This window comes from Lampetra fluviatilis, chromosome 71 (assembly GCF_964198595.1).
Source record: "Lampetra fluviatilis chromosome 71, kcLamFluv1.1, whole genome shotgun sequence".
In the NCBI taxonomy this organism is placed as follows: domain Eukaryota; kingdom Metazoa; phylum Chordata; class Hyperoartia; order Petromyzontiformes; family Petromyzontidae; genus Lampetra; species Lampetra fluviatilis.
In genome coordinates this window covers 821,901-847,963 of record NC_136345.1, presented here as the reverse complement: position 1 = coordinate 847,963, position 26,063 = coordinate 821,901, and the positions used below count along the sequence as shown (strand labels likewise).

The 26,063-nt window shown below is 46.9% G+C and overlaps 1 protein-coding gene across 1 annotated transcript in view; it reads right to left on the bottom strand.

Moving 5' to 3' along the window:
• The window catches only part of LOC144953030 (guanylate-binding protein 3-like), a 49,277-nt gene that overhangs the window by 9,301 nt on the left and 13,913 nt on the right, over positions 1–26,063 (bottom strand). Inside the window, exons 4-9 of the mRNA XM_078883541.1 lie at positions 23,381–23,630; positions 21,540–21,705; positions 14,612–14,892; positions 11,903–12,109; positions 10,099–10,201; positions 7,404–7,507 (exon numbers count right to left, since the gene is read on the bottom strand). Of these exons, the coding sequence (XP_078739667.1) occupies positions 7,404–7,507; positions 10,099–10,201; positions 11,903–12,109; positions 14,612–14,892; positions 21,540–21,705; positions 23,381–23,630 (1,111 nt within the window). The remainder of the gene's footprint in view (positions 1–7,403; positions 7,508–10,098; positions 10,202–11,902; positions 12,110–14,611; positions 14,893–21,539; positions 21,706–23,380; positions 23,631–26,063) is intronic.

The window sequence follows — 26,063 nt, the reverse complement described above, 5'->3', positions numbered from 1 at the left end:
ATGACGATCTCATGGCACGTGGACGTAGTGAAATTTAACTAACGCAGAAATTCGATTTCATTCATTGAAAAGTGCCCACAGTTTGCCAATTGCTTCAACGCGAACTTTCGCAAAACCAATCCTTCGTAAGTCGAGGAATACCTGTATATATTCACGTAAACACAAAGACAAATATTATCCCAAAGCAGTGGTTCTTAACCTTTGCTACAGCCTGCCCAATGGTTCTCAAAAAGGGCATCTCGCATCCCCAGGGGTTGTGTGGACCCCAGGTTAAGAACCACTGTCCTAAAGCATTACGAAAGAGTTGGGGCAAGCTGCATTTAGAGTATTTGGCTGCTATACATTTCCACGTGGTACGCCACTTTGTTGAGCTATCATTCGTGGCCAGGTTGATTCTGAAAAAAAGATATAGCTCAGTGTGCCCTACCTGGTAAAATTCAATAAAATTATAGTAAAAACCTGTGGCTTTCCAGAATAATATTATCCCATCAACATTTGTTTAAGTGAGCAAACTCTGGATGGGTTTTGATCTTATAGTTCTCATCAGCAGCGCAAGGCTTGTTAAACAAATGCTGCTTGGTTACAGATGTTATATGCAAAAGAACTCCAAAAAAAAAACGATTGCAGGGACATAACATTTAGCCTTAACGAATCCAAGTACAACGAGTGATACGGTATACGACATCCAAACCAGATGGATGGATAGATGTATGTGTAGTGTCAATACGTTACACATGTGTAATGCGGGCGTAAACGGCCTCGCGGATGTGACGTCACGGGGGGAGGAGTTAGGTCACGTGGGAGAGAGGGATCAAGTCTTAAGGGGGAGAAACCGGAAGAGGAGGGGGAGAGTTGGAGAGAAATAGAGAGTGAGGCCATGCAGGGCGGAGGGTTGGAGGGTGGCGAGATCGCCAGACACCCAGGATAAGTCTCGGCACCGTCGGCCAGCGGTGACCGAGCACGGAGGAACGGGGAGCCGATTGAGGCTGCAGTGAGGGCAGCCGGAGGCCTGCATGAGGAGGTCAGCAGCGGGGCTGCATCAGAGTGGAGTGAGAGGCTACGGGAGCGACGGCAGCATCGGGCTGCCAAGCGGGGGAGTCTCGGAGAGAGAGAGCCATGTGGGCAAGAATAAAGAACCCGAATAAAGGACAACGAAGACAGACACAGTGGTTGAGTCTTTTATTACACTGGTGTCAGAAGTGAAACGGCATGTCAAAACAACTGAGAAAAAAGAATATTCCTGCGCCATCATCTGCTACATCATCCGACAACGACGACCTTCCTAAGGTGGTGGACCTGCCTGTGATGGAGGAGGAGATCCGTGCTGGAACGAGTGCGGGTCCGGGAGTCCAAGATGTCGCCGCGTCGGGGGACTCGTCTGCACCGGAGGACGCGGACTTGCGATGGGGACAGATGGCGGCGCAGCTGGAGACACTGAAAATCGTGCTGGCGCAATTGTGTGAGCTCGTTACGCCGAGGACGGCGCTGGGGAGAGCCGATGGTGGTCCGCGGGCCGCCGCCTTACCTTCGCTGTCGGAGCCATCGGCCACGCGGCACGAAGACGCCATCTTGGGCGTGGCAGGAGAAGAACGGCGGGAAGCCGCCATTTTGCACTCTCCGCGGCGGGAGGCCGCCATCTTGAACACGTCGCGATGCGACGCCATTTTGAATATGCCGCCTGATGAGTCATCGGCTGAGGACGGCGCGCCAAGGAGTCGCAGTCGTCATCTTACAACTGTTAAGGAATTCTCCATCGGTGGCGATTGGAGTGCTTTCACCTGCAGATTTTTGGCGGCGGTACGCTCTGCAAGGTGGACTGACGCTGAGGCATTGGAGGTTCTGCCGACTCTTCTCGACGACGAGTCGGTGAGATTCTTTCGTTCTATAAAGGCCGAGAAGAAGAAAACACTGAGAGGAGTTTTCGACGAGATGGCAGATGCATACGAGCCACCGGATGACGCTCATCGCCGGTTTATTCAACGACAGCGAGCACCCGAGGAGTCGCCGGTGGCATACAGGGGTGCAGTATTGGAGTTGGCTATGGCCGCATACCCAGAGACGGAGCCTGACCTGCTCGAACCTCTCATCTTGGGTAAGATGCTCGAGCTGTCTCGGGATTTGGGGATTCCTATGCCGGTGTGTGGCCACGAAAAGTTGACATCCCGGGCGGCCGCTAAGTGTCTGGATGCCCAGTTCAACCTGCGCTGTTGGAGGCAAGTCACAGCGTGGACGGGGGGCCCATCGTCGAAGGAGGTGCCGTGGGCTGGGATCCCAAAAAGGCGGTGTACGTGCCTGACGGGGGGGGCCCGCAGGAGCTGACAGCCGCCTCTGGTCCGCGGTCGGGCCGCAGTGGGCCGGGCCCGCGAGCTGCGCCGCCGACACGGGCACGTCGGGATGGGGGGCCTGCGGCGCGGCGCAACGACATCGACTGCTTCCGCTGCGGGCGTAAGGGCCATTACGCCAGGGACTGTTGGGCCCGTGTCCCAGGTCCACCCCAGCAGGAGGCCTCGTCAACGGACGCGCCACGGAAGGATCCTCCAGGACAGGCAAGTCGGTGCGCACCAGACACCCGGCAAGGCTTGACACCTCACTCATCACCGTTGTCGTGCGATCCGGGTGTTGTTAACAACGGGAGGCCATCGACTGGGCCATGTCGCTCGGTAATGCAGTGGCGTAAATTGGCACGGCGGGTCGTCGCGGCCGCTACGGGTTCGTCCACTGTACCTGGTTCTATACAAGGGGTGGACGTGCGTATTTTGGTGGATTCCGGAGCGTCCGCGACCATTATATCGGATGTAATTTTCCATCTGTTGGGTATCCCACCAGAAGCCGTGCGTCCGGTTTACGGGTCGTGCGTCGCGGCGAACGGGGGTAGCATGGGCATTGTGGGCCAGGTGGACGCTAAAATATCTATCGGGGGAGTGTCGGCCTCGGGAATTGTGTTAATTTCGAGGTCTCTGGCAGTCCCTTGTTTGTTGGGAACCGATTTTCTGGCCAAGATGCCCATTCTGATTAGAATTAATGATAACTGCATTGAATTGCTGGGTGGCCGTAAGATTTTGTTTCTGCCGTCGCCCTGGGGGCGACCTGCTCCGGTCGCCCAGGTGCAGGCGCTGTCCGAGGTATCTGTTGACATTCCACCTGGCTCACAGATGCTTATCCCCTTGCGATATCGGAAGCCTGTGCCTGGTCAGCAAGGTGCAACTGGGGTTTTGTTGTCGCCGTCCGCCACCATAACGGGCGGATCGGCGCTGGTTGGGGCGCAGACTATTGTCCGGCCCGACCAGCAGCCATTTTTGCAGGTGCTTAATGCGAGTACCGAAAATGTATGTGTTCCGGCTGGTACGGTTGTGGCACATGCCACTACGGCGTTTACGGCACAGGATTATCTGGGCAACCACGGCGTGGTTGCTGGGGTTTCAGAGCCGGGAGCTGCGGATAATCGCTGGATCGCCGAATTGTGTGCAGAAAATCCTTCCCTTTCCGGGGAACAACGTTGTGCGATTCGTAAATTGCTATTGAGTTATTCGGATGTGTTTAGCTCCGACGATTTGGATTTGGGACGCACCTCGTTGCTTTACCATCATATTGACACAGGGGACGCTGCCCCTATTCGGTTAAACTCACATCGGATGAGTCCGGCCGAGCGAGAATACGTTCGAGGGGCAGTGGATGACATGTTGGCTGTGGACATAATATCTCCATCTAACAGCCCATGGGGTGCGCCTGTTGTTTTGGTTAAGAAGAAGGACGGCAAGTTGCGATTTTGTGTAGATTTCCGGAAATTAAATAAGATATCTGTGGCAGATGCGTACCCCCTGCCGCGCATGGACGACTCCCTCGATGCCTTGTCGGGGGCGAAGTTCTTTTCTACGCTAGATCTCTCTTCGGGATTCTGGCAGCTTCCCCTTGACGAGCCCTCGTGGGAGAAAACTGCTTCCGATGGGGTTGAATGCTGCCCCTGCCACATTTCAAAGGTTGATGGAGCTGGTATTAACGGGGTTGCAGTGGCAGACATGTCTGATATATTTAGACGATATTATCGTCTTCAGCCGCACATTTGATGAACATTTACTGCGGTTGGAGGCTGTGTTCGCCAGGATGCGTTCCGCTAATTTGAAATGTAAGCCTAAGAAATGTCACCTACTGCAACGGTCCGTGCGTTACTTGGGGCATATCGTAAGTGCGGACGGGGTGGCCACGGATCCGGACAAAACAGCGTGCGTCCGTGACTGGCCAACCCCGGCCACGGTGGGGGATGTGCGTCGGTTTTTGGGGTTTGCCTCATATTATCGGAGATTTGTTCCGAATTTTGCGACGATCGCGAGGCCCTTGCACCTCCTTACGGGTAAAGGATGCAAATTTGGTTGGGGACCGCCGGAAGAGGCGGCTTTTCAAGGCCTGCGCGATCTATTGGCTACGGCGCCGACGTTGGACTATCCGGATTTTGACCATCCCTTCATTCTGGATATGGACGCGAGTGACACGGGCATTGGGGCGGTGTTGTCTCAGTCCAAAGGGGGTGTGGAGCGCGTGGTGGCGTACGGTAGCCGGGTTTTGTCTCCTGCAGAAACCCGCTACTGCGTCACACGCAGGGAACTTTTGGCTGTTGTTTTTTTTCTCCGCCAATTTCGACCGTATCTCTACGGTCGTTCGTTTATTGTGCGCACTGATCATGCGGCCCTGCAGTATGCTCTTAAGATGGACCAACCATCCGGCCAGTTGGCGCGTTGGTTGGACACGCTGCAAGAATTTTCATTCCAAATTCACCATCGGAAGGGGGTGCGTCACGCGAATGCGGACGCGCTTTCTAGGTTGCCGCAGCGATCCCCTTGCGCGTGTGCGTCTGGGACGCATAGGTGTGCGCCGATTCAGCCTCCCCCTCAGCCGGTTGCGTTGGCCGTCGAGGTGCCTGATGCTCCAATGGAGCCGGGACCGGCTGATGGGGTTTTGAATCTTCCAAGGGCTGTGTGGATTCGGGAACAAATGTTGGACGACTCATTGGGTGTCCTTACGGAAGCGGCCTGCGAAGGAGAGTGGGGGTCCGGGTACGGGTGGTGGGCCGGAAACCGCTCTCCGCGATGGTCTGCTCATGTGGAGGGAGGGATTACAGGAACGCTGGCGTCTGGTTGTACTGGCGTCCTTGCGGTACGAGTTGATTAGGACTCTGCATTGCGACACGCTCTTACATCTGGGGGTGCAGAAAACCCTACTGACGTTGCAGCGAAATTACTTTTGGCACGGCATGGCGACAGATGTCGTCGGGCACGTTCGCGCGTGTCCCGATTGTGCCCGGCGAAAACCACCTAAACATACATATGTGCAGCCGATACAGTCTATTCAGGTGTCTCGAGTTAATGAATTGGTGGCGCTAGACATTTTGGAACCCTTCCCGCCATCCGCGAAGGGTAATAAATACTTGCTGGTTGGGGTGGAGTACCTCTCCCGCTGGCCGATGGCCTGGCCGTTGCCCGACCAATCGGCGGCGTCTATTACAGACGCCTTTCTATTTGGGTACGTTATGGACAAGGGTGCGCCGGAGAGGCTCCTCACAGACCAAGGCCGAAATTTTTCTTCTAAATTGTTGGGGGAAGTGTGTGCGGCTCTTGGGACTAAGAAAATACGGACATCTCCCTACCACCCGCAAACGGATGGTATGGTCGAACGGCTTAATCGGACTTTGTCCGCCATGTTGTGCCACACGGTGAGTGAACAACAATCTGATTGGGATTTGCATATCCCTGGGGTACTTTTGGCGTACCGGATGACGCCGCATGCGGCTACAGGATATTCGCCGTTTTTCCTTATGTACGGTCGTGAAAACGTGCCGCCGATGGATGTGCAGTTGGGAACTGGAGTGAGGAGACCTGCTAAGCCTCTTCCTGATTACATTCAGGACACCGTTCGCCGTGTTACTGAGGCGCGGGAGGGGGCCCGCATGGCTACGGCCAAAGCCCAGGCCCGGAACGAGCGGTGTGCTCGACGCTCTAAAGGGGAATGCCCCTGGAAGGTTGGGGACCTGGCCTGGCTCCATTGCCCACAGGTGCGGCCAGGTACCTCTCCTAAATTACACAAACCATGGCAAGGGCCGGTTCGCCTCATCGAGGTTCCCAATCCACAGTCGGCGCGTGTTCGGGTTGGATCTCGGCGTTGGTTCGTTCACACGTCGCGCTTGAAGCCATATGTGGCCCCTCTACCTGATGCGTCATCTCCTGAGGTTGCCTTGCCGGGGTCTGTTGCTGCCGACTCACCCTTGCCTGTGCCTGTTGATCTTGCAAGAGCGCCTGTCGTGCCTGTTACAGACAAGCCGGCCGTGACACCGCAGGGGACGCGGGGCTCTGCTCGGGGGGTGCCTGCCACGGCTGCGGGAACTCCGAGCCCCGCGGCCCTTCCGACCCCGCTGCAGACACGAGTGCGGGACACCTCCGATGCTGAGCTTTCGGGGATACGGGACCGGGACGTTGGCGGGCCTCCAATAGCGACAGGAGGACTTCATCCTGTCGCTCCTAAAACCCCGTCACGTTCCCGGTCTGCGGGAGGGCCGCCGACCGTCCGGGACGGGCCGGCGACCCGCACACGCTCGAAATCCCTTACATTTCATTGAATTTTATTGTTCTGTTCTTGTTCTTACTGTTATATTTATTGTATGCTTCGTTGTCCTTCAATGTGTCTCGGCCGTGTTCGCTCGCATTACTTGTTGTCGTTATTGTTCAGCCGAGGTCGGCTGGATTTTTCTCTACGGGGGAGGGTGGTGTAATGCGGGCGTAAACGGCCTCGCGGATGTGACGTCACGGGGGGAGGAGTTAGGTCACGTGGGAGAGAGGGATGAAGTCTTAAGGGGGAGAAACCGGAAGAGGAGGGGGAGAGTTGGAGAGAAATAGAGAGTGAGGCCATGCAGGGCGGAGGGTTGGAGGGTGGCGAGATCGCCACACACCCAGGATAAGTCTCGGCACCGTCGGCCAGCGGTGACCGAGTACGGAGGAACGGGGAGCCGATTGAGGCTGCAGTGAGGGCAGCCGGAGGCCTGCATGAGGAGGTCAGCAGCGGGGCTGCTTCAGAGTGGAGTGAGAGGCTACGCAAAAAGTTTAGTAACTCATAAATTAATAAAATATATGTACAGTATTTTATAATATTGATGTATTTCATCTTTTAAAACAATAAATATACGCAATTTTTTCTTAACTTACATTTTGGAAAAAGTTAAAGTTTGTAAAAAGGAAGTGAAAACCAGCAGACGAAACGCAAAGGCTGGAAATGTAGAGATAACTTAAAAAGTTTAGTAACTGGAGGTGCTCGCTTCGTACTTCAAGGGGACCAATGGGACAAAAAAAATTACGCGGTTTTCCAGATCGCGGGGGGGCCTGCGCCCCTAACCCCAGGGATGTGGAAGGGTCGACTATTACCTGCTGTTGACTATTCAGGAGTGCAATATCTGCTTCCTTGGCTTTGTTTTCCATCTTCAGAGCCTCCATCTGCTGCTCATTTATCCTCTCCAAGGTCCTCCTCTCTGCGAACACAAACTCACTGAATACACACTCGGGATGGAATATCCAATTGCTTGAGTAATGAATTGCCATTGTAATTACAAGGTTCCATTAGTCGCCTAATACTGTAAGATAGCATATGGACCCAATTTCAAAGCAGTATATTTCACAATGGCAACATGTTACAATTACACAACAATTTATGAACGGTTTAATCAGTTATCAAGTTTTCATAAACCACTTCATAAATGCTCTGTGCCCTCCACCTGCTTTACGGACAACATCGAGAAGATAGTTGAATTCATCCGAAACGCCTCTCAAAGTGTCTTCTTCCACTTAAGTCACTGCTGCCGTGATTCTGTCTTTTAGGTCATCCAGCTTAGTCGCTAATGTTAGCCAAAAAACACGGTCTTTTGTGCCACCATGCTCTTTGAAATTGGCGGATCAATGCCAAAACGCCGTTGAAATGCACGCTGCACCACAATTACTGATTCAGTATTGCTGAACTGCAGAACGCAAAACGCCTTGTGTTGTCGGGTCGCCATCTTGCGAATGACTGAGGCTAGGGGCTGTTTGTGCGGTGGGAGAGGCATCTAGCAGGTAAGAGTTTCATTCATAGGCGGTTAGTCGTTGCAGAGATATAGCAATTTAAAATGGGGTCCATCTCTTTTAAACACCCTGTATAACAAAACATGTCCCACCTCTGGTAATTATTAGGTCAAAAAACCAAAATGGTGCCAATAACTCAGAAAACATTTAGCAAAGGACGAATATCATGGGTAATATCTATTTATAACTTATGTAATAATATTTTTGTTGGTGTTTTAAATGTATCACGATTTTAAACATGACAAAATAAATTTTTCATAATCAACGATTTTTGGGTTTAGATCGCGTTATTTATAAATGTGTCGTAACCCTCCACCACCCGACACGGCCAATCAGTAAAAAAAGTGTCACGTTGACAAAAGACAAATAGTTCACTGCTTTAGCCCACCGGTGTGTTGAAGCGTGAAACCACAACATTTACAATTTGAGTACGACGTTTCGCTGGTAATTGCATCCAGCATCATTGGGCAATTCGCCATTCTGGCGATGCTGGATGCAATTACCAGCGAAACGTCGTACTCAAATTGTAAATGTTGTGGTTTCACGCTTCAACACACCGGTGGGCTAAAGCAGTGAACTATTTGTCTTTTGTCAACGTGACACTTTTTTTACTGATTGGCCGTGTCGGGTGGTGGAGGGTTACGACACATTTATAAATAACGCGATCTAAACCCAAAAATCGTTGATTATGAACAATATTGGTCGCGAAAGCCTACGTGTTAAAATGACAAAATAAATCTTGTATTAAAGCTTTTGTCACTGCAGGAATTCATATTCTTTGGGTCTTTCGGTAAAGTCAAGTAGATAGAAAAAATAATAACAATAAATAATAAAATAACAAAAATTTAAATGAAAATAAAGAGAATACAAAAATAATAATAAAAATATCACGACGTTTCGATCGCAACGCAAGCAATCGTCATAATTTTATTATTTTATTGTTATTATTGTTATAATTTTTTATATCTACGTGATTTATCCGAAAGACGCAAAGAATATGACAAAATAATGTAAGACGAGAAACAATAATCGCACGATAAGAATATTTTCCTCAATAAATTACGCAATAATCATACACCTAATATTGCACAACACACACCACAGTACTTCCACATCACGACAAACCGAGTTTAACACATCGGAAGAGGGTTTCCCGACCAATATTATCCATTCTGAAGTATTTTGGGTTAAATCGCGTAAATAAATCATTAGAATAGCCTGATTATTCTGGTTGTAATTACCAGTGAAACGTCACGGTACTTGAATTGTAAATGTTGTAGTAGGTTTACTCTCCAACACACAACCGGTTAGTGCTGAATTAGTAACGAATCGGCTACATTTTATTTACTTGACAAACCCCACTAATTGGCTGTGTCAGGTGGAGGTGGCGGCAGGGCCGGATTAAGATTTCGTAAGCCCCTGGGCTACAGGTACTGTGAGGCCCCCAGTAATATTTTCAAAACTAAAACAAAGTTAAAGAAAAATTAAATGTATTTTTACAAGGCTAACAACAACTAAAATTCAGCTTTCACAAATGAAGTAACCTTTCTCTTAAGGAGGCCATCCAGCTGGCAGAGGCCCCTGGGCTGCAGCCCCTGAAGCCCATTGTTTAATCCGGCCCTCGGTGGCGGGTTTAACGGCACATTTATATTTGAGCGATTTAACCCAAAAACCTCTTACAGTATGGATCTTTAGCCTTATTTTCCTCTTTTCCTGTGCTCATTCCAATGTTTTCTCAGCTATCCATTTTCTTTTTTACTAAGGGTATTGTTGCTTCTACTGTTTGCTCCACTATCCTCTTCATTGCTAATGCCTTGCTGTCCCTGTTAAGGTGTTCTATTTTTGCCCCCCTGATGCTACTCGATATTTCCACTTTATGTTTCCTCCTTATTCCCCAAAACAAGCCTGCATTATGACAACCCGAGTAATTAATAACAATAAACAAAAATAATCATCAGACAAACTCGCGGCCTGAAAAATTATAAGCAAAGAAAAAACGGCTTACTTATTTCTTCTTGCTGAGCTTGTGTCAGTGCCTTGTCCACAATGCGAATTTGTTTTGCACGATCCTTATATTTTTCCATGAAATCTTTGTAGGCTTTGTCTTTCTGGAAGGACAGAAACAGAAAAGAACCTCAATGTGCCATGCAAAATGATATATATGCATCGACATTGAGGGAGGAAAACGAGAGCAATAAGGGGAGCGGTGAATGACACCCACGGTCATTCGTGATAATTTTAATAAGTTTGGTCTTTGTGCCACTTCTGACAGTGCAAGGTTATCAGCAAGGTACTCCGTTTTATAGACAGCTATAGTCTGTAATAGGCAGGGGAGGTGTTTTTCTCCCACTGGCTCCATCAAATGGAGTTGTGGCGAGGAGAGGTCAATGTCCTTTCGGTACTCCCGTAACCTGCTCGCTCTGAACATTGTCTCTATAGTCCCCTTGGTAATGAGCTAAAAGTGCAGGGCTCAACAGCCTCCACAAACCTGCCCAGTGGCCCCCCATTAGCCACTATGGTGGATGAAAGCGCACCGTGAGGGTAATAAGCTGACCAACATAAGCCCTTTTGTCAATGACATTGCTTTCAATGCAGTGTTGCTGGCAGACACCCGCAGGTTAGGTGAGGGTTTTTTTGCCCCTGCGTGTGCCACGGTGGCGAGAAGTTAACTACCTCGTCTTGTATATAGGAGGTCATGGGTTCGAACCCGACTAGTGCCTGCTGTATATTTAAAGATTGCTTGTCTCTCTCTGCCCGTGGTCGTGTGGATTTTTCTCCAGGGTGCTCCGTTATCCCCTCCACATTTAGAATCAACATCACGCTTTTAGAGTATTTGGCTGCGACAAATTGCCACATGATGATAAGCCACTTCATTGGGCTATCATGTGTGATGATCAGGTCGCTTCTGAAAAATAGCCAGATAGCTCAGTGGTCCCTTACACCTGGTAGAATAAATAAAATTTGTTGTAATAGTATACATTGTAACCTACACAGGCTATTGCAGCAAGGCCAGCACCTGGTGATGTCAGCAAGGCACACAATAGGGGTGGTGTAGCCAGCACAAAGCCTGCCCACATCTGTCTCTCTAGTATTGATGTTTGCATATGGAAAAGAAGTAGATGAAGATGCAAGCACCGGGGTGGAGACAGAAAAGTAGGCATAGAAATAGGCATCCATAAGAGATTTTTTTGGGGTTAGATCGCGTAAATATAAATGTGTCGTTGAACCCGCCACCACTTAACACAGCCAATCAGTATGGTTTGTCACGTAAACAAAACGTGCCAATTCGTTACTAGCTTAGCACTAACTGGTGTGTTGGAGAGTAAAACCACTACAACGTTAACAATTAAAGTATCGTGATGTTCCGCCAGTAATTACAACCAGCCTCATCAGGTGACACCCAAAATTGTGGAGAAATCCTCCTCCTGTCTCGGTTTTAATTAGAGCAGATAAGTGTGATGTCATCACTTGTGAGCCAATCAGGTGTCAAGTTTAGAGTGGGGTTGGGAGTTAATGTATTCATATAAATTGCAATGGATATCCATTGCTGGTTGGGTTATTCAGATATGTACACGATCTAACCCAAACAACCTCTATTATGGATAATATTGGTCGCGAAAGCCCACGACGTGTTAAATAGAAATACATATGGTTGGAAGTGGTTAAGAACAGGATATGATGGCCGGTGGAGTGGACATAGAGATGATGTCCCAGGACATGAACAATTAGAGAAAGAGGAGCAGCACGAACAAACCCTACAGAACGGAGGAAACATCAGGAAGAATATGCACATGGAGAGTGTAAGTCACCTCGTCTCCTAGTCCCTCTGTAGCACGATACTCTTCATCCAGCTCCTGCATTGCGGCCTCGTATTTCTGATAGCCCCCGGGCTGCATGAAGTCTGCGTTCATCTCTTTCAACAGCTGATACAGCACCTCGAGTCGTTCCTTGGACACTGAGTACGATCGCACTGTGTTTGTTTCCTTCATCCGCTCAAACTCCTTCATCGTGAAGTCCTGTGGGACGCAGGGCGTTGTAGAGCAAATGCAACATTTTTTAGTCACGGTTTCATATCTGTCGATGGCAACCTGTTAGAATCGACTATGGGAGGGCCACCGTGTACTGGTGCAATGGATGCCGAGAGGTGAACCCTAATAAAGAATAACAGAATATATAGTTTGACCATCGATTATCCGGCACGTGATTATCCGGCTTCCAAGATTATCCGGCGGTTCCGGGCCAATCTGGCAAACCATCGAAACCGCTCCAAAGACTGTAACCAGTTCGGTGTGCGTGACAAAAAAAGTAGCTATGCCTGATTTCATTGTCAAAAATTATATAGAGTACATTATACACGACATCCAACTTAATGAAAATATTGCAATATATACATTTTTAATAACTAGTAACTATTTTCATAAAAACAGAAAATCTCCAGTGCGATCCAGCGAAAAATGTGCATGTAATTCACAGATCTAAAGGCTGCATCAGGCCGGCGATCGTTAAACACAAGTTGGTGAAACAAAAGCGTACTAGTACTAGGTACATCACCCCATGCAGAGCATTCGAGATTGGAGTGGGAAGTGCGATACAGTAAATACGACAACTTATTACAGTATCTAGTCTAAATTGTATGTTTATTTTTGACAATTTCAAGTAGTAAACAAATAAAAAAAAGCGAAAAAAATACGCAAGCACAACACCTAAAAGCATCCTGTAATGCACACAAATATGCAAAAAACGCTATTTAAAATATTGACTTAGTGATTATCCGGCGTTTGTTGAATATATGGCGCCCCTCCCCCCAAAGCCTGCCGTCATCGCGCCTTCACCTCCAGTTTCCCGCAAACCTCGCCTCACTACTCTCGCCTTGCACTGAAGGCTCACGGGAGAAGCCTACGCAGCGGCGTCACTCAAAATTTGCTTTGGACACCAAGGTCTCGAACTGTTACAACCTCACGTCACTATACACTACACTACACACTGCACTGCTATACACTGCACTATAGTGTACACTGCTATATACTATACACTACTATAGACTATAATATAGACTACACATTACACTGCTCTACACTACACACTGCACTGCTATACACTGCACTGCTATACACTACTATATACTATACTAATATACACTACACTACTATAGACTATAATATAGACTACACTATACACTACTATACACTACACTAAGCTGTTACAGCCTCACGTCGGTTCTCTGCTATCGCCCCCTCGGTGTGGAACTCTCTATCCTTTTGCACATCCGCAACATCGAATTCACTATGAATTTCAACAACAAAAACATTTAAAGGCCTCTCTGTCTGGGTCAGGCTTTGTGAGCAGCCCTGAGCTTGCATCTGTGCCTCCTGAGTTGTTGATTCGTCTGAAAAATGTGGCGCTTTAAGTCATTATTATAATAATTGATGATCTTCTGTATAACTCCCCAGCTGTTAAGGCTTGCGAGTCCCGATCACAGAGGGGAGCCGAGCTGACAAAGGTCACGCAATCTGATTTGAAGGTGGATAACCCATTACAAATCAGATTGGGTAATTTGTGGTTATTTGAAAGAGCCCAGTAAGTTAAAAGAAAAAGCAGATGCAAACAATGGTGGGTAACTCGTGGGATGCTCTTGCCCAGGATCACCTCAGGCTGGAGGCACAGAGTCTATTTCAAGGATCCAAACATTTTGAAACTCAACGGCCGGAAAACAGGAAGAGGAAAAGCAGGAACGGTGGAAACAGCAATGCTGCAGCCCGAATTACTAATCCAGTTCCGCCCACCCACTCTTTCTGGACACATGCCCGGGGCTGCGGCAGAATATGTCAATCCCAGATCGGTCTCTTCAGCCATCTTCGGACTCACAGATAATTATAATCCAGCTTTCCTATGGAAATTCAATTATCCCGATAATTGAAGGATAGCCGATGGTGACGATGACACGCTGTGCTGAAGATGGAAGAAAGTCCAAGTGCAAGACTTACACCCCCTTTGCATGGACAGGAACCCCTTTACACAGGTATCTCTCACTCCAGAATGTTGTTAGCTGTGGCTGATAATATAACTCAGGTCATGGTAGCATGCTCACAAACCACTGTGCTACTGTTCCTCCGCCTTGTGAGAAAATATTAAATGTGAAGAAATAATGTGCGAGTTTAACGCTTTATAATCCTGTTGTATATTGCCATAGTCAGACAGTTAGTGCGTGCACTTGCAATCCACATTCTATGCACTCTCCTGGAGCAGCAATTAAAATTATGCCCAACTTTCTTCAATTATCCCACCTCCGTCCACCCAGCAGTATAAATGGGCACACCACAGTCATCGGATTGTCAGGTCGCATAGAGTAGAAATGTTAATAATCCCAGATCCTCCAAAATGTTTGCCCGGTGTGGAAGGTGTAGGTGACAACTACCTTCTAGAGAGTTTCCTCTGTCGGAGGCCCGTCCATCAGCAGTGTTTCTGAACAAGACATTATAGAGCTGCACCTTGACCCATTTCATCATCACCAAACTCACCAAGAGCTCCTTCTCATGCTCGTGATTGCGGTCGAGCACAGAGCGACGGTAGAAGAGAGCCATTGCTTTCTTCGAGCACTCCTCTTGATGTCGTTGCAGTTGTTTGTAATCCACAGGAAGCTTGCTCAGCAGCGTTTCCATCTCTCTCTGGTATACTCTCTTGGCGTCCTCCATTGCCTGCATGTTGGCAAGCAGCACCACCTGTTTCCGTGCACCCTCGATGCAGGCCATGTCGCCCGAACGCTGAGCCTGCACGTAAAGCTCTGCAACCTGCAGGAAGACTGAAAAAAAACAGGGAGTAAGCAAGCAATAGGGTCTTCATCATCATCATTGTTATCATTTAAATACTTTCTGACTGTGTGAAAATATAAATTCATTAGCGCTGTCAATATATTTGTTTGTACGTCAGCAACAGGAGTCCATGATAACTATGTTAAAGAGTATCCAACTTTAATTGGTTCCATGAAAACCATCGTTAATTGAAATTATTGTTAATCGAATATAGGAGATTCATGTTAAAGGCTTAATTTGTTCCAAGACAATCAGAAGTTCACTAACCAGAGCACTTGTTTTTACATCTCTTTATTTTTTTTCAATAATTTTTTCATAATTTTCTTGTCTTTCTTCACAATTCATTATAGGGGCCATTGTTATTGATCTTATTTTACTTTTAAGTAAAAAAGACAGGACGTATTCTAGAGAGCTGTTTCCATAAGCAACACACATAAATCATTGAAAAGCTCAGCCAGTTGCTCTCAAAACGCTCATTAATGGGCGGGTCGTTGATTGGCTGATGTCTGCTGAGTCCACTTAGGAGCACTCCGATTGACCGAAATTGGTGGCTGCATGCTATCGTAAACGTCGTGAATAGAAAACATTTATTGTAAAGAGAAATAATGGAGGACCCTTTGGGAGATGGATCGTTAATTGAAATATCGTTAATCAATGTCATGGTAAACCGAGAGACCACTGTATAAAGTTTTGTTGCCTAAACGGACGCTGATTCAGAATAGTTTTTGGGTGTATTGTAAACCCTCTTATACCCATACGTTGGAGAAGGGTTTCTTTTTTAAACGACCTATCCATAAAAATGTATTGATCGTGAAATCCTAGTGATAAAATTAAAAGGAGCCTGATTTAAAATCGACCCTATTGATAATTGATTGCTATATTTTTTGAAGATTAAATAAAAATTGGTATTCATACTGTAGGAATCCGAAGAGCTATAAAGCTCTGTTTTTACAGATGTCCAGTAGGGGTGGGCCATAACGTTACAACAACAAACAATATAAAAACATTATGATAGTGCAAACTATAGGAAAGTTAACATATCACTGAAAAAGGATACAAATAAAAGTAAACTGTTTTGTTTGCTCCATAATACAGGTTGTTTGGGTTAGATCACGTAAATATATAAATGTGTCGTTAAACCCGCCACCTGATAAAGCCTACTGAGAAAATTTATTTTTCACAATCGACCTGATCACAAATGATAGCTCAACCAAGTGGACATTTATATCAGCAAAATAATCGAAATAACAACACACTCTTATGCATGCCTCCACTTGATGTCATTAATTGTGACATCATCTCTGTTTTCTCTGATGCGTTTATGGGTTGTACTATGCGTTTTTCAACATGATCTCCAGAGTTCTATTCCACGTGCTGGGGAGTTAGTCCATTGATTAATTACACAGAGTCAGCAAAGGACTGTTGCGCCAAACGTGTGACATCTTGTGACAGCATTAGAGTGAAATGTTCTCGCTGCAATGCACATGCGTCTCGAGTGATTCATTTGATTCACGGATCACGGGGGGAGACCACAGGGCAGCGCCATTTCTTTGAGGGTCCCATTCCACTTAGAACATCGACCGCCAACTCAAGTTGCGCTACTTTCTGGAGTTGCACATCAAGACGGGGCGATGGTGTCCACAAAGTAACCGCCGTCTCACTCAAACTTAAGCTCTCGGTTTCTAGGAGACCGGTCTTAGATGCAATGGTGCCAAGAAGGCGTCTTTGGCATCACATGTGGAAGGACTGCAGCTGATCTAAATCAGCTTGACGTAATGTCAACGCTTCTGCACCATACAACACAACTGACAAAACACAGCACTGGTAGACTCTCAATCTGTTGGCCAGATGGGGTATAAACCATTCATTATTCCTGAGGCCAAGCCGATCCGGTGCCTGACATCAGGTGTACATCATCCATGAGTAGTCTATGTAGATTCTAGGTAGGCATATTCCTCTACTGCTTCGACAGTTGCCGTTGATTACGAATGGTGCTTGTAGAGAACTGGAGCCCAAGTTCTGGACTTTTGTTTTCTGCCATGAAAAATGCAACCATTTCTCTCACATGGTTGTGGAATTATTGGATGACTGCTGTGAATGTTTCAGGCTTTTCAACAAACAAGGCTGCAAGATCAGCAAGGTCGAGGCTAGTGAAGTGGTGCTGGTAAATCTTGACTCCGAGGTCGTGGGTCATGTTTTAAAAGATCAAGTTGATCACCCGAAAGAAGAGCGCCGTGCGAGGAGGTACCCTTGACAGACTCCAAATGTGGTTTCAAATCGTGATGCAAGTCTGGACCCACCACATACCCTTGCACTTATGCCTGCTTGCACATCTTTCAAGGCAGACCAGAGAACATATCGATACACAGATTTAAATATCGCTTTCAGATAAATGTAAGCAACATACAGCTGTCCTCATCTCATGATGCAGTTGCGCAAGTAGGCGGAGTTTAAGCACAGCATCCATCGTAGCGCAACCAACTGTGACTCCCGATTGCTGTGGGTGATGGTGTTTTATCAAGAGTGGTTGCAGCCTTCCCAGAAGTACTTGTGCCAAAACTTTTTCCAGTACTGAAAGTAGGGATGTCCACCACCTCCTATGAGATGTTGGATGACACATACAGCTGTCCTCATCTCGTTTTATAACGGGACTGACTCAACTTCATCAGCCATGGAGATCAGACACTTTTCTTGTTGAGCTTTTTCTCCAGCTTTGAAAATTCCCTGAAGTCTGTATTGTTCATTGGTGTTATCCTTCTATTCTAAAACCGTGAAGGTGGAGCAAGAAAGCCAGGGTTTATGGACAAGCTTTCAGAGGCCTACCGTAGCTTCAGCAGCCAGTCTAATGGAGTCTCGTATATGGTACAATGCACATTCGACATCAACATTGTCCGGTGATATTGTGGTGGCTGCCAAGTGAGACTCAACGGCCTTGAATAATTAACCAGCAGTATCGTGGGTGTCCCTGAGTCTCTGAACATGATACTATTTAACGGCTGAATATTTCCTGGGTATTGGGAAGCAGAGGGCGAATCGTCTCCCTAGGTGGTGGTTGGTGTTAGCAGGTGCCTCCGCTCCATGGAAAACCCGATATGACTTAAATTTGGTTCTCTCCTTGGTCAGGATATAATCTATTTTTTAGTTGTGTGACCATCGTTTGAGATCCTAGTTTGTCTGTGGATGTTTAGTCTATGATATGATAAGCTGACGACAGCAGAGTTGTCGTTGCGAATCCCATGAGCCAAAAAAGGCCCTATGGCAGATTCGAATCCACTGCTGTAGTTGTCTATATTGACATGTACATCTCCAACGGTCATGATTGTGTCATGTATTGAGATAAAAAGCAGCGAGGCACTTAAGTGATCCTAGAAGCGGCATTTTTCCATCAGGGCTTGACTGTTCTGCTGGTGCATATGCAACAATGACCAAAAGATGTCCATGTCAATGCTGTATTCTGGCCAGTAACATGTGTGGTGAGATGCGTATTTATGATATAAGTGATTTGTTGAGAGGTGACCTGATGAGTGCAAACCCACAAACCCAATGTTGACCTCCAGAATGCAGGGTGGTATTTGCCGTCAATGGTGGTATTATCACTTCCTGTGAGTCTGGCCTCAGTGATACTGGCGATTATGATATTATATTTGGACAGTTGGTGTACAATGGCCTCCTGGTATCCTGTCCCGTTCATGGCGAGCACATTCCAGGCACTAATGCGGAATGTTGCTCGCAGGTCTGACTTCTTTGGTGTCCTTGCTGGCAACTCCGATCATTCGTTCATTTCTCAATCCGCTTGTCCTGGTAGGTTCGCGGTGGTAGCAATTGCGTAGGGCGGTCCAGACCTCCCTTTCCCTGGCGACAGACTCTAGCTCTTCTTGGGGAATTCCCAGGCGTTCCCAGGCCAGCTGAGCGACATAGGCTCGCTAGCGTGTCCTGGGCTGGCCCCGGGGCCTTAGCCCAGTTGGACTTGCCTGGTAGAGTTCCAGGGACAGTCTACGGGGAGGGGGGGCACATCCTTACCAGGTGCCCAAAACACCTCAACCGGCTCCTCTCGATCTCGAGGAGCAGTGGCTCGACTCTGAGGCTCTCCTAGATTACCGAGCTCCTCACCCAATCATGGAGAGTGAGCCCGGCAACCCTGCAGAGAAACCTAATGTCGGTCCCTTGTACCCACTATCTCAAAGCTCATGACCATAAGTGGGGTGGGCACATAGATCGACCTGTAAACTGAGAGCTATGCTTCACTACCACAGAACCGTAAAGAGCCCGCATCACTGCGGATGCCACACCGATCCACTAGCCGATCTCCCGCTCCCACTTACCATTACTCGCAAAAGAGACCCAGAGGTACTTAAACTCCTCTAATAATGGAAGCTGTTCCCCCCTAACCTGGACAGCACACTCCGCAGTCGCCCAGAAGTGATCTATGACCTCAGATTTGGAGGTGCTGATCCTCATCCCAGCTGCTTCACTTTCGGCATCAAACCATTCAAGTGCACGCTGGAGATCACAGATTGACGAGGCAAAGAGGACAACCTCATCTGCAAAAAGCTACGATGCCACCTCCATGCCACCGTGCTGAATATTCTCCATACTTCAGCTGCACCTTGATATCTTGTCCATGAAAATAACAAACAGAAGTCCAACACCGACAGTGAATTACTTTGATTCAACACCAAGAATATGGACACAGCTCTAACTCTGGGAAAAGATGGACCAGATAGCACGCGCAAGCGGCACTGGTAAATAATATTCCTTGCACCACCTTGCACAATACATTCCGGGGAACACGGTTATATACCTTCTCCAAGTCTATAAAGCAGAGGTAGACTGGTGAAGCAAACTCCCATGACCCCTCAAATATCTGTTAGAGGGAAATGCGCATTGTTTATCCTGAATCTGAGGCCCCACCGCTGGGCGAAGCCTCCTCTCCAGCAGTCTGGCATAATATTTGCCTGGGACATTGAAGAGTGTGATCCCTCTGTAGTTGGAGCACACCCTCTGGTCCCCATTATAAAAAATATAGACCACGAGCCCAGTTTGCAAATCCAGAGGTACTGTACCCTCCTTCAATGCAACATTGAAGACGCACGTTAACCACAACACTCCTACATTGTCCAGCAGTTTCAACAACTCTGGGATAATCTCGTCCACACCAGCAGCTTTGTCGCTACGAAGGCCCTCAATCACCAAAGCGACCTTAGCAGCCGTGATGGATTCGACCCGCGCAGCTATTTCCAGAGCAACCTCCTGAGAGGAGGGCATGTCCACCGGGTTGAGGAGCTCCTCAAAGTGTTCCTTCCACCTCTCGACTATCTCCTTAGTTGAGTTCAATGTTACACCACCTTTACTGAGAACAGCCTGGGCCACGTCCCGTCGACCCCTCCTATGGTTTGCCAGAGCATCTTTGAGGCTGCCCAGTAGCTCCTCTCCATGACTTCTCCAAACTCCTCCCATACCTGGGCTTTTGCTTCGGTGACTGCTACCGCTGCTGCCCTCTTGGCAAGCCGGTACTTCTTAATTGAGTCGGGAGACTTTCTTTCCGAGCACAGCTTGGAAAGCTTCCTTCTTAAACTTGGCAGCTTCCCTCACCACTGGTGTCCACCAGTGGGTCCTAGGGTTGTCGCCATGACAGACACCAACTGCCTTCAGGCCACAGATTTTCACAGCTCATCGACAATGGAGGTCCAGAACATTGTCCACTCAGACTCAATCTCCATGCCCTACTTTGGAGTGTAGGAGAAGTTCTCCTGGAGGTGGAAGTACAAGACTCCAGGCGACATTGCTCTGAGGGTCATTGGAATACACAAACCCCACCACCACGATAAGGTTACAATCCTTCAATGGGCAACTCCATCGTGGCATAACCTTCCCCAGCGGTGGCTTCGAGATATGCGAATCATCCGAGCATTGCCTGATCGTTGTCTACCATGGACAATTTAAATCAGGGGCTGAAACCCCTGGTGCTGTAATGTTGTCTTTTAATTTTACACATTTGGGTTACGCAGAATGCTCTGCCTCCATCGGGTAGGGGAGATGCAGAGTGCAGTATAAGAGAGGACGTCTTTGCCATTGACCCAAAGAGCAGTGTTTTCCGCCGAAGGTGCGAGAGACACTGCTGCTGCTCATAGTCCGCAGCTGTCGAGGATACAGGTATCCACTTACGCCCATTCTACCACTGCCAGACACGTATCGTAGCCCCATCAGCTCGGGTATTATCAAGGTTCCTAAGAGGCCTTCATGGGTACCATAGCGACCTGGAGTCATGATTGTCCCCTAAACGCATACATATTGCGCAGCTTCCACAGCGTGGACAGGGGGCAGGTTGGTGGACTTTGAAAACCCAAAGTTATTCTGGAGTGAGCAATTTGGAACTCAACAATTAAGTTCCTGAAGAAACTCCCAGACTTTGGAGTGCAATGTCACACATCGTGCTGAACAACGCGGGGTAGTACAACCTCACGTTATCACACTCTCACAGCACACGAGAGTGTGACAAAGCACAACTGTGAAAACTGATGAAGTACATCTAAACTTTTGCTCCAAAAATGTTGCAAACCGCATTTTACGTTTAACAAAAAATGAACATAAACCACAATAGGGCAGGTTTAACGAGAATCTGCTGAGCTGTCCTCACGTTGGCCAGTGAGGATGACCCCATCGATGTTCTTGTATTTTATGATCTGGTAGATGTGAGAAGTGAACTCCTCCGTCACTTTGAGAAACTTCTTGCTGAGTTTATTCTCCAGCTCGTCCATGTCTTCTGGGTCCGCGGGCATGGGGAACATGAAGCACTTGCGTTTCTGTAGGAAGACAACAACGACAGTTCAGCAACGAGAATGCACTGACTATCCTTGCTACCTTCAGCCATGGTCAATCCACTGCTTAATGTCGGGCTCCCCCAACCACTGCCATCTCTCACGATCCTGCAATTTAATATTCTGCAATGTTAAAATATACCAAGCACTTGGGTATGATCTGATTTATTGACCAAACCTTCATGGTGGACATCCCAATGCATTGCATTCCTTGGCTGCCATGCTATCAGGGAAAAAATATACGAGTTTTGTGGTAACACCGTTATCCACGACCCACTCCCGAAATACCTTGGAGTGGTGCTCGATCGAAGTCTCACTTTCAGGCAACATATTGAGCAGTTGAGCAACAAAATTAAAACCTACACAAACATCATCCATAAACTGCCGGGAACTAGTTGGGGCTGTTATGCGCAAACACTATGGATTGCCACATTTGTCCTCGTGTATTCGACGAGAGAGTATTGCTCACTTCTGTGGGGACGCAGTCCTCACACTCTTGTTATCGACACACAACTGAACATTGCAATGTATGCCATCTCAGATACGCTGGAGTCGATACTGATCCAGTGGCTCCCAGTGCTGAGCCACATCGCTCCGCCACAAATCCGTCATGAAACAGTGGCCGTCCTGGAGTACCAAAAAATATTCGTCAACCCACACCTTCCAATACAATGGGACTTAAACCCAGCGTCGCCTGTTTGCCCAAAATCACGCAACCCCTTCTGGATCACAGCAGCCTCACTCCACGCCACAAATACAATGAAGACGAGAGATGGAAGCAAGTCTGGACTGCGATCGACATCAACAAATAAACATACAGGACCCTATTATCGAACCTCCCAGTTTCAACCTTCCATGCTGCCAATGATCGACCATCAACCGAATCAGGACCGGGCATGGCTGATGCGGCCACCTGATGCAAAAATGTCGCATCAAAGATTCGGCAGCCTGCGAGTGCGTCCACGAATCCCAAATGATCGATCACATTGTAAACACCTGCTGTCTCCACTCCTTTATATGAGCAACAAACGAGATCCACTCTGTGTCCGAACAGACAATTGAGTGGATAACACATCTAAAATTACATCGTTAATCTGCTGCTATAAATCCATACGAAAGAAAAAGTTGAATGCTGTAATGCACTTTACTCTAATTTAATACTTTTGTCACGTCCCCATAAATTTGACCGCTTTCATCGTGGCATGTTGTTGGAGCTCGAATGGTCTTTAATAGAAGTCGCGCGGATCTGAAGCCAAATTTCAGATTCGATTCAGGTTTCGATGCCAAATTTCCTCAGCCAAAGTTTAATTTGTAATGTCTGAATTATGTGCCCTTTCCTCTCTGTTAAACCTCAAATCTGGTATCCTGGTGATGTGAGTAGTACATAACATTTACGTTATTCAGTGTTTTCTTATACCATTATGCAATTTAGTCTAAATTTTAAATACACGACAAAAGTGTGATGTAGTGTATACTGTAATTTAAAAATCAATGGAACGTGCAAGTTGGTATAACATTTATTTAATACGCGCTGAAATGCTTCTGTTTCTGAATATTTTTTAGGTATGACAAATAAAGAAGACACGTGGTTATGAATGTGAAAATGTGAGAGATAAAAAACAGCTTGTGTATGCATACACCCCTGTGCATGATTACTCACTTTAAAATACGCGCACATGAGGTCACGTTCCCTGTTAAATTCTTCATCTTTCAGGGAATTGCTCCTGCGGATCTGGAAGCACTTCTCCATGTACTCGTCGGGAGTGCACGGCTTCTCATCCCATACCAGCTTCAGTGCGCAGTCCCGCACACACACAACCAGGGACGGTAAGTGATTTTCCAGGATGCTGGGTTTGTCGCCTCGGGAGAATATCTGGGATCGTACGTGCTCTGACATGTTCTTCACGTAGCTGGACAGGTGGCAGGGTTAAGGGATCTACATACAATGCATCTCTCAAATATATGGAGACCGATCTCACAGTACTCTCCTGCACACGGTCCAACCTCGCACTCTTTAATCTCTCCCATCTCATCTCATTCTATTTTCCTCCACGCACTATTTGCTCCCCAGCAAACAAGGTGTTCTGTCGAATCTCTCAGTCAACCTCATGCAGTCCCGGGGTTTGTTTAGTCTCCTCCTGGAATTCCTTATCATCGATTCGCTATTTCTGTTCAAGTCTAGGTTCAAGAATTTCCTCTGCCTATGTTTAAATATGTCACTGGCCTTGTGAAGTTTATTTATTCGCGCTACTGCCATAACATTGTCTCAACTCCCCCATCTCGTCTATAGCATTCCCATGCCAATCAATCTAAATTTATATATATAGAGCGCGTTTCACAATAAATCACATTCATAACGTCGTACGAAAAAATACGTAACATTGTCAGTGTACGAAAGTACTTTCTGGGAAAGAGTAAATATAAGATAAATAACTATCATTAAAGCGCAAATGAGGAGTTTTTAAACCTTTTAAAATCCGACTGTGGATCTGCTGGATTATATATTTTTCCGCCTGAGGACGACCGCTTGTGTTGCAATCGAAACGTCGTGATTTATTTTATTTTATACCTGTGTGACTTTACCGAAAGAACCAAAGAGTATGGATTCCTGCAGTCACGAAAGCTTCAAATCAAGATTGCTTATTCATGTTTAATTCCTATTTTTATTCATATTTTAATTGGTATTTTATGAATGCTTATTATTAGTTTTTACTAATATGATTCTATTCATATTTTGTATTCATAGTTTTTTTTTATAATTGTATTAATCTTTTAATTAACTTAACTATTCTTTTCTTAATATAACTTCATTCATATTTTTTATTTATATTTATTTACCTTCTACCTGACGCCCTGACCCGAACCCGCAACAATATATAATTTCCGTTGAGGTGTTGATGCTCTTACTCTCGCAGTGTTAATGGACTTGCTTTAAATTAACTTCATTTTCCCCTTTTAACCAAATACGAATTCTGGAAAACATCTCACCATATATGGCACACATTACTTACATTTGACAGCACATAGTGGCTTTAGAATTGTTATTTATTTGTGTGCACCGTATGTGTATCTCTATTTGTATGTGTGGGTGTATATGTATGTATATGTATGTATATGTATGTTTATGTATGTTTATGTATGTTTATGTATGTGGGGAGCGTAGTGTAGTGGTTAATGTGTTGCACTACAAACCCGATTCCCGCTCATGGCCAACACCAGTGACGATTATTTAAATCGGTCCTGGGCCTCCCTTAGGTCGTCTCAGCCTGAAATTAGTACGTGGTGTGTAAACATTGCCACTAGGGAGAAAAAGGCGGTCGGGCGTGGTGCTGGCCACCCAGCCCCTTGCGTGACGTTCTGGCCTTCATAGCAACACCCACCTGCCCCAACAATTTGTTAAACTGTATGGGTAATGTTTGTTATGTATGCTTGAGAAATGTGGCCCCCACCGGTTTGAAACATTTATGTTGACATGCCAACGATCCATCCTAGGTTTAAGCAGGCTGTGTGCAAATTCAGCAAGTCTTGACATAATTGGACACAGTGCCATTAAACTTCAGATACATTTGGCAATCCTTATTTTCCGCTAATTAGTATACAAGGCGTCTAGCATAACGATCGTTCTTTCTTCATGAGAATTCGCTATAACGAGGAATTTAAATTTCGCCAAATTTGTTTTTTAATCGATCAAATACGTCCTTGGGCGCCAGAGGGCGCACCACGGCCACAGTTGTTTGTTTACCAGTCTCCTTTGCTGTGGGGCGCAAGCCGCATGATTCACCATGCCGAAGAGGGGGCATCGCGGTGGCATCGTGGTGGCACTGTGAAGGGTGGCTGGCGGGAGCGGTGGCGCAATGGTTAGTGCGCTGCACAACGAACCCCGGCATTCCAAGTTCGATTCCCGCTCAAGGCCAGTGACATTATCTGCACCGGTCTTGGGACTCTCTTAGGACAACTCAGACTCAAATGAGTACCTGGTACGGTGTCTAGTAAACATCGCTATTTTGAGACCAAGTGGACCGGGCGTGGTGCTGGCCACCCACCTCTCGTGTGACATACCGGCCTTCATAGGTACTCACTAACAGCACTTGGCCCAACAGTCTGTTAAAGCTATATGGGGGATCTTTGTCTTGTTTGTGAGAATGTTTTGTGCATGACAATTAACCAACTTAATCAAACAATTAAATTAGCTTTAATGACAGGATGATAACTAAAAAAATATATATTATGAATGATCATAGTTTCAACATTCTTTGGCAAGTGTCTTGATGGGTACATCCTGTGCTCGCTGAGCTGCATTGGCTTTTGTTTGCTGAACTAATACATTGTTCTAAGGTCGAAAT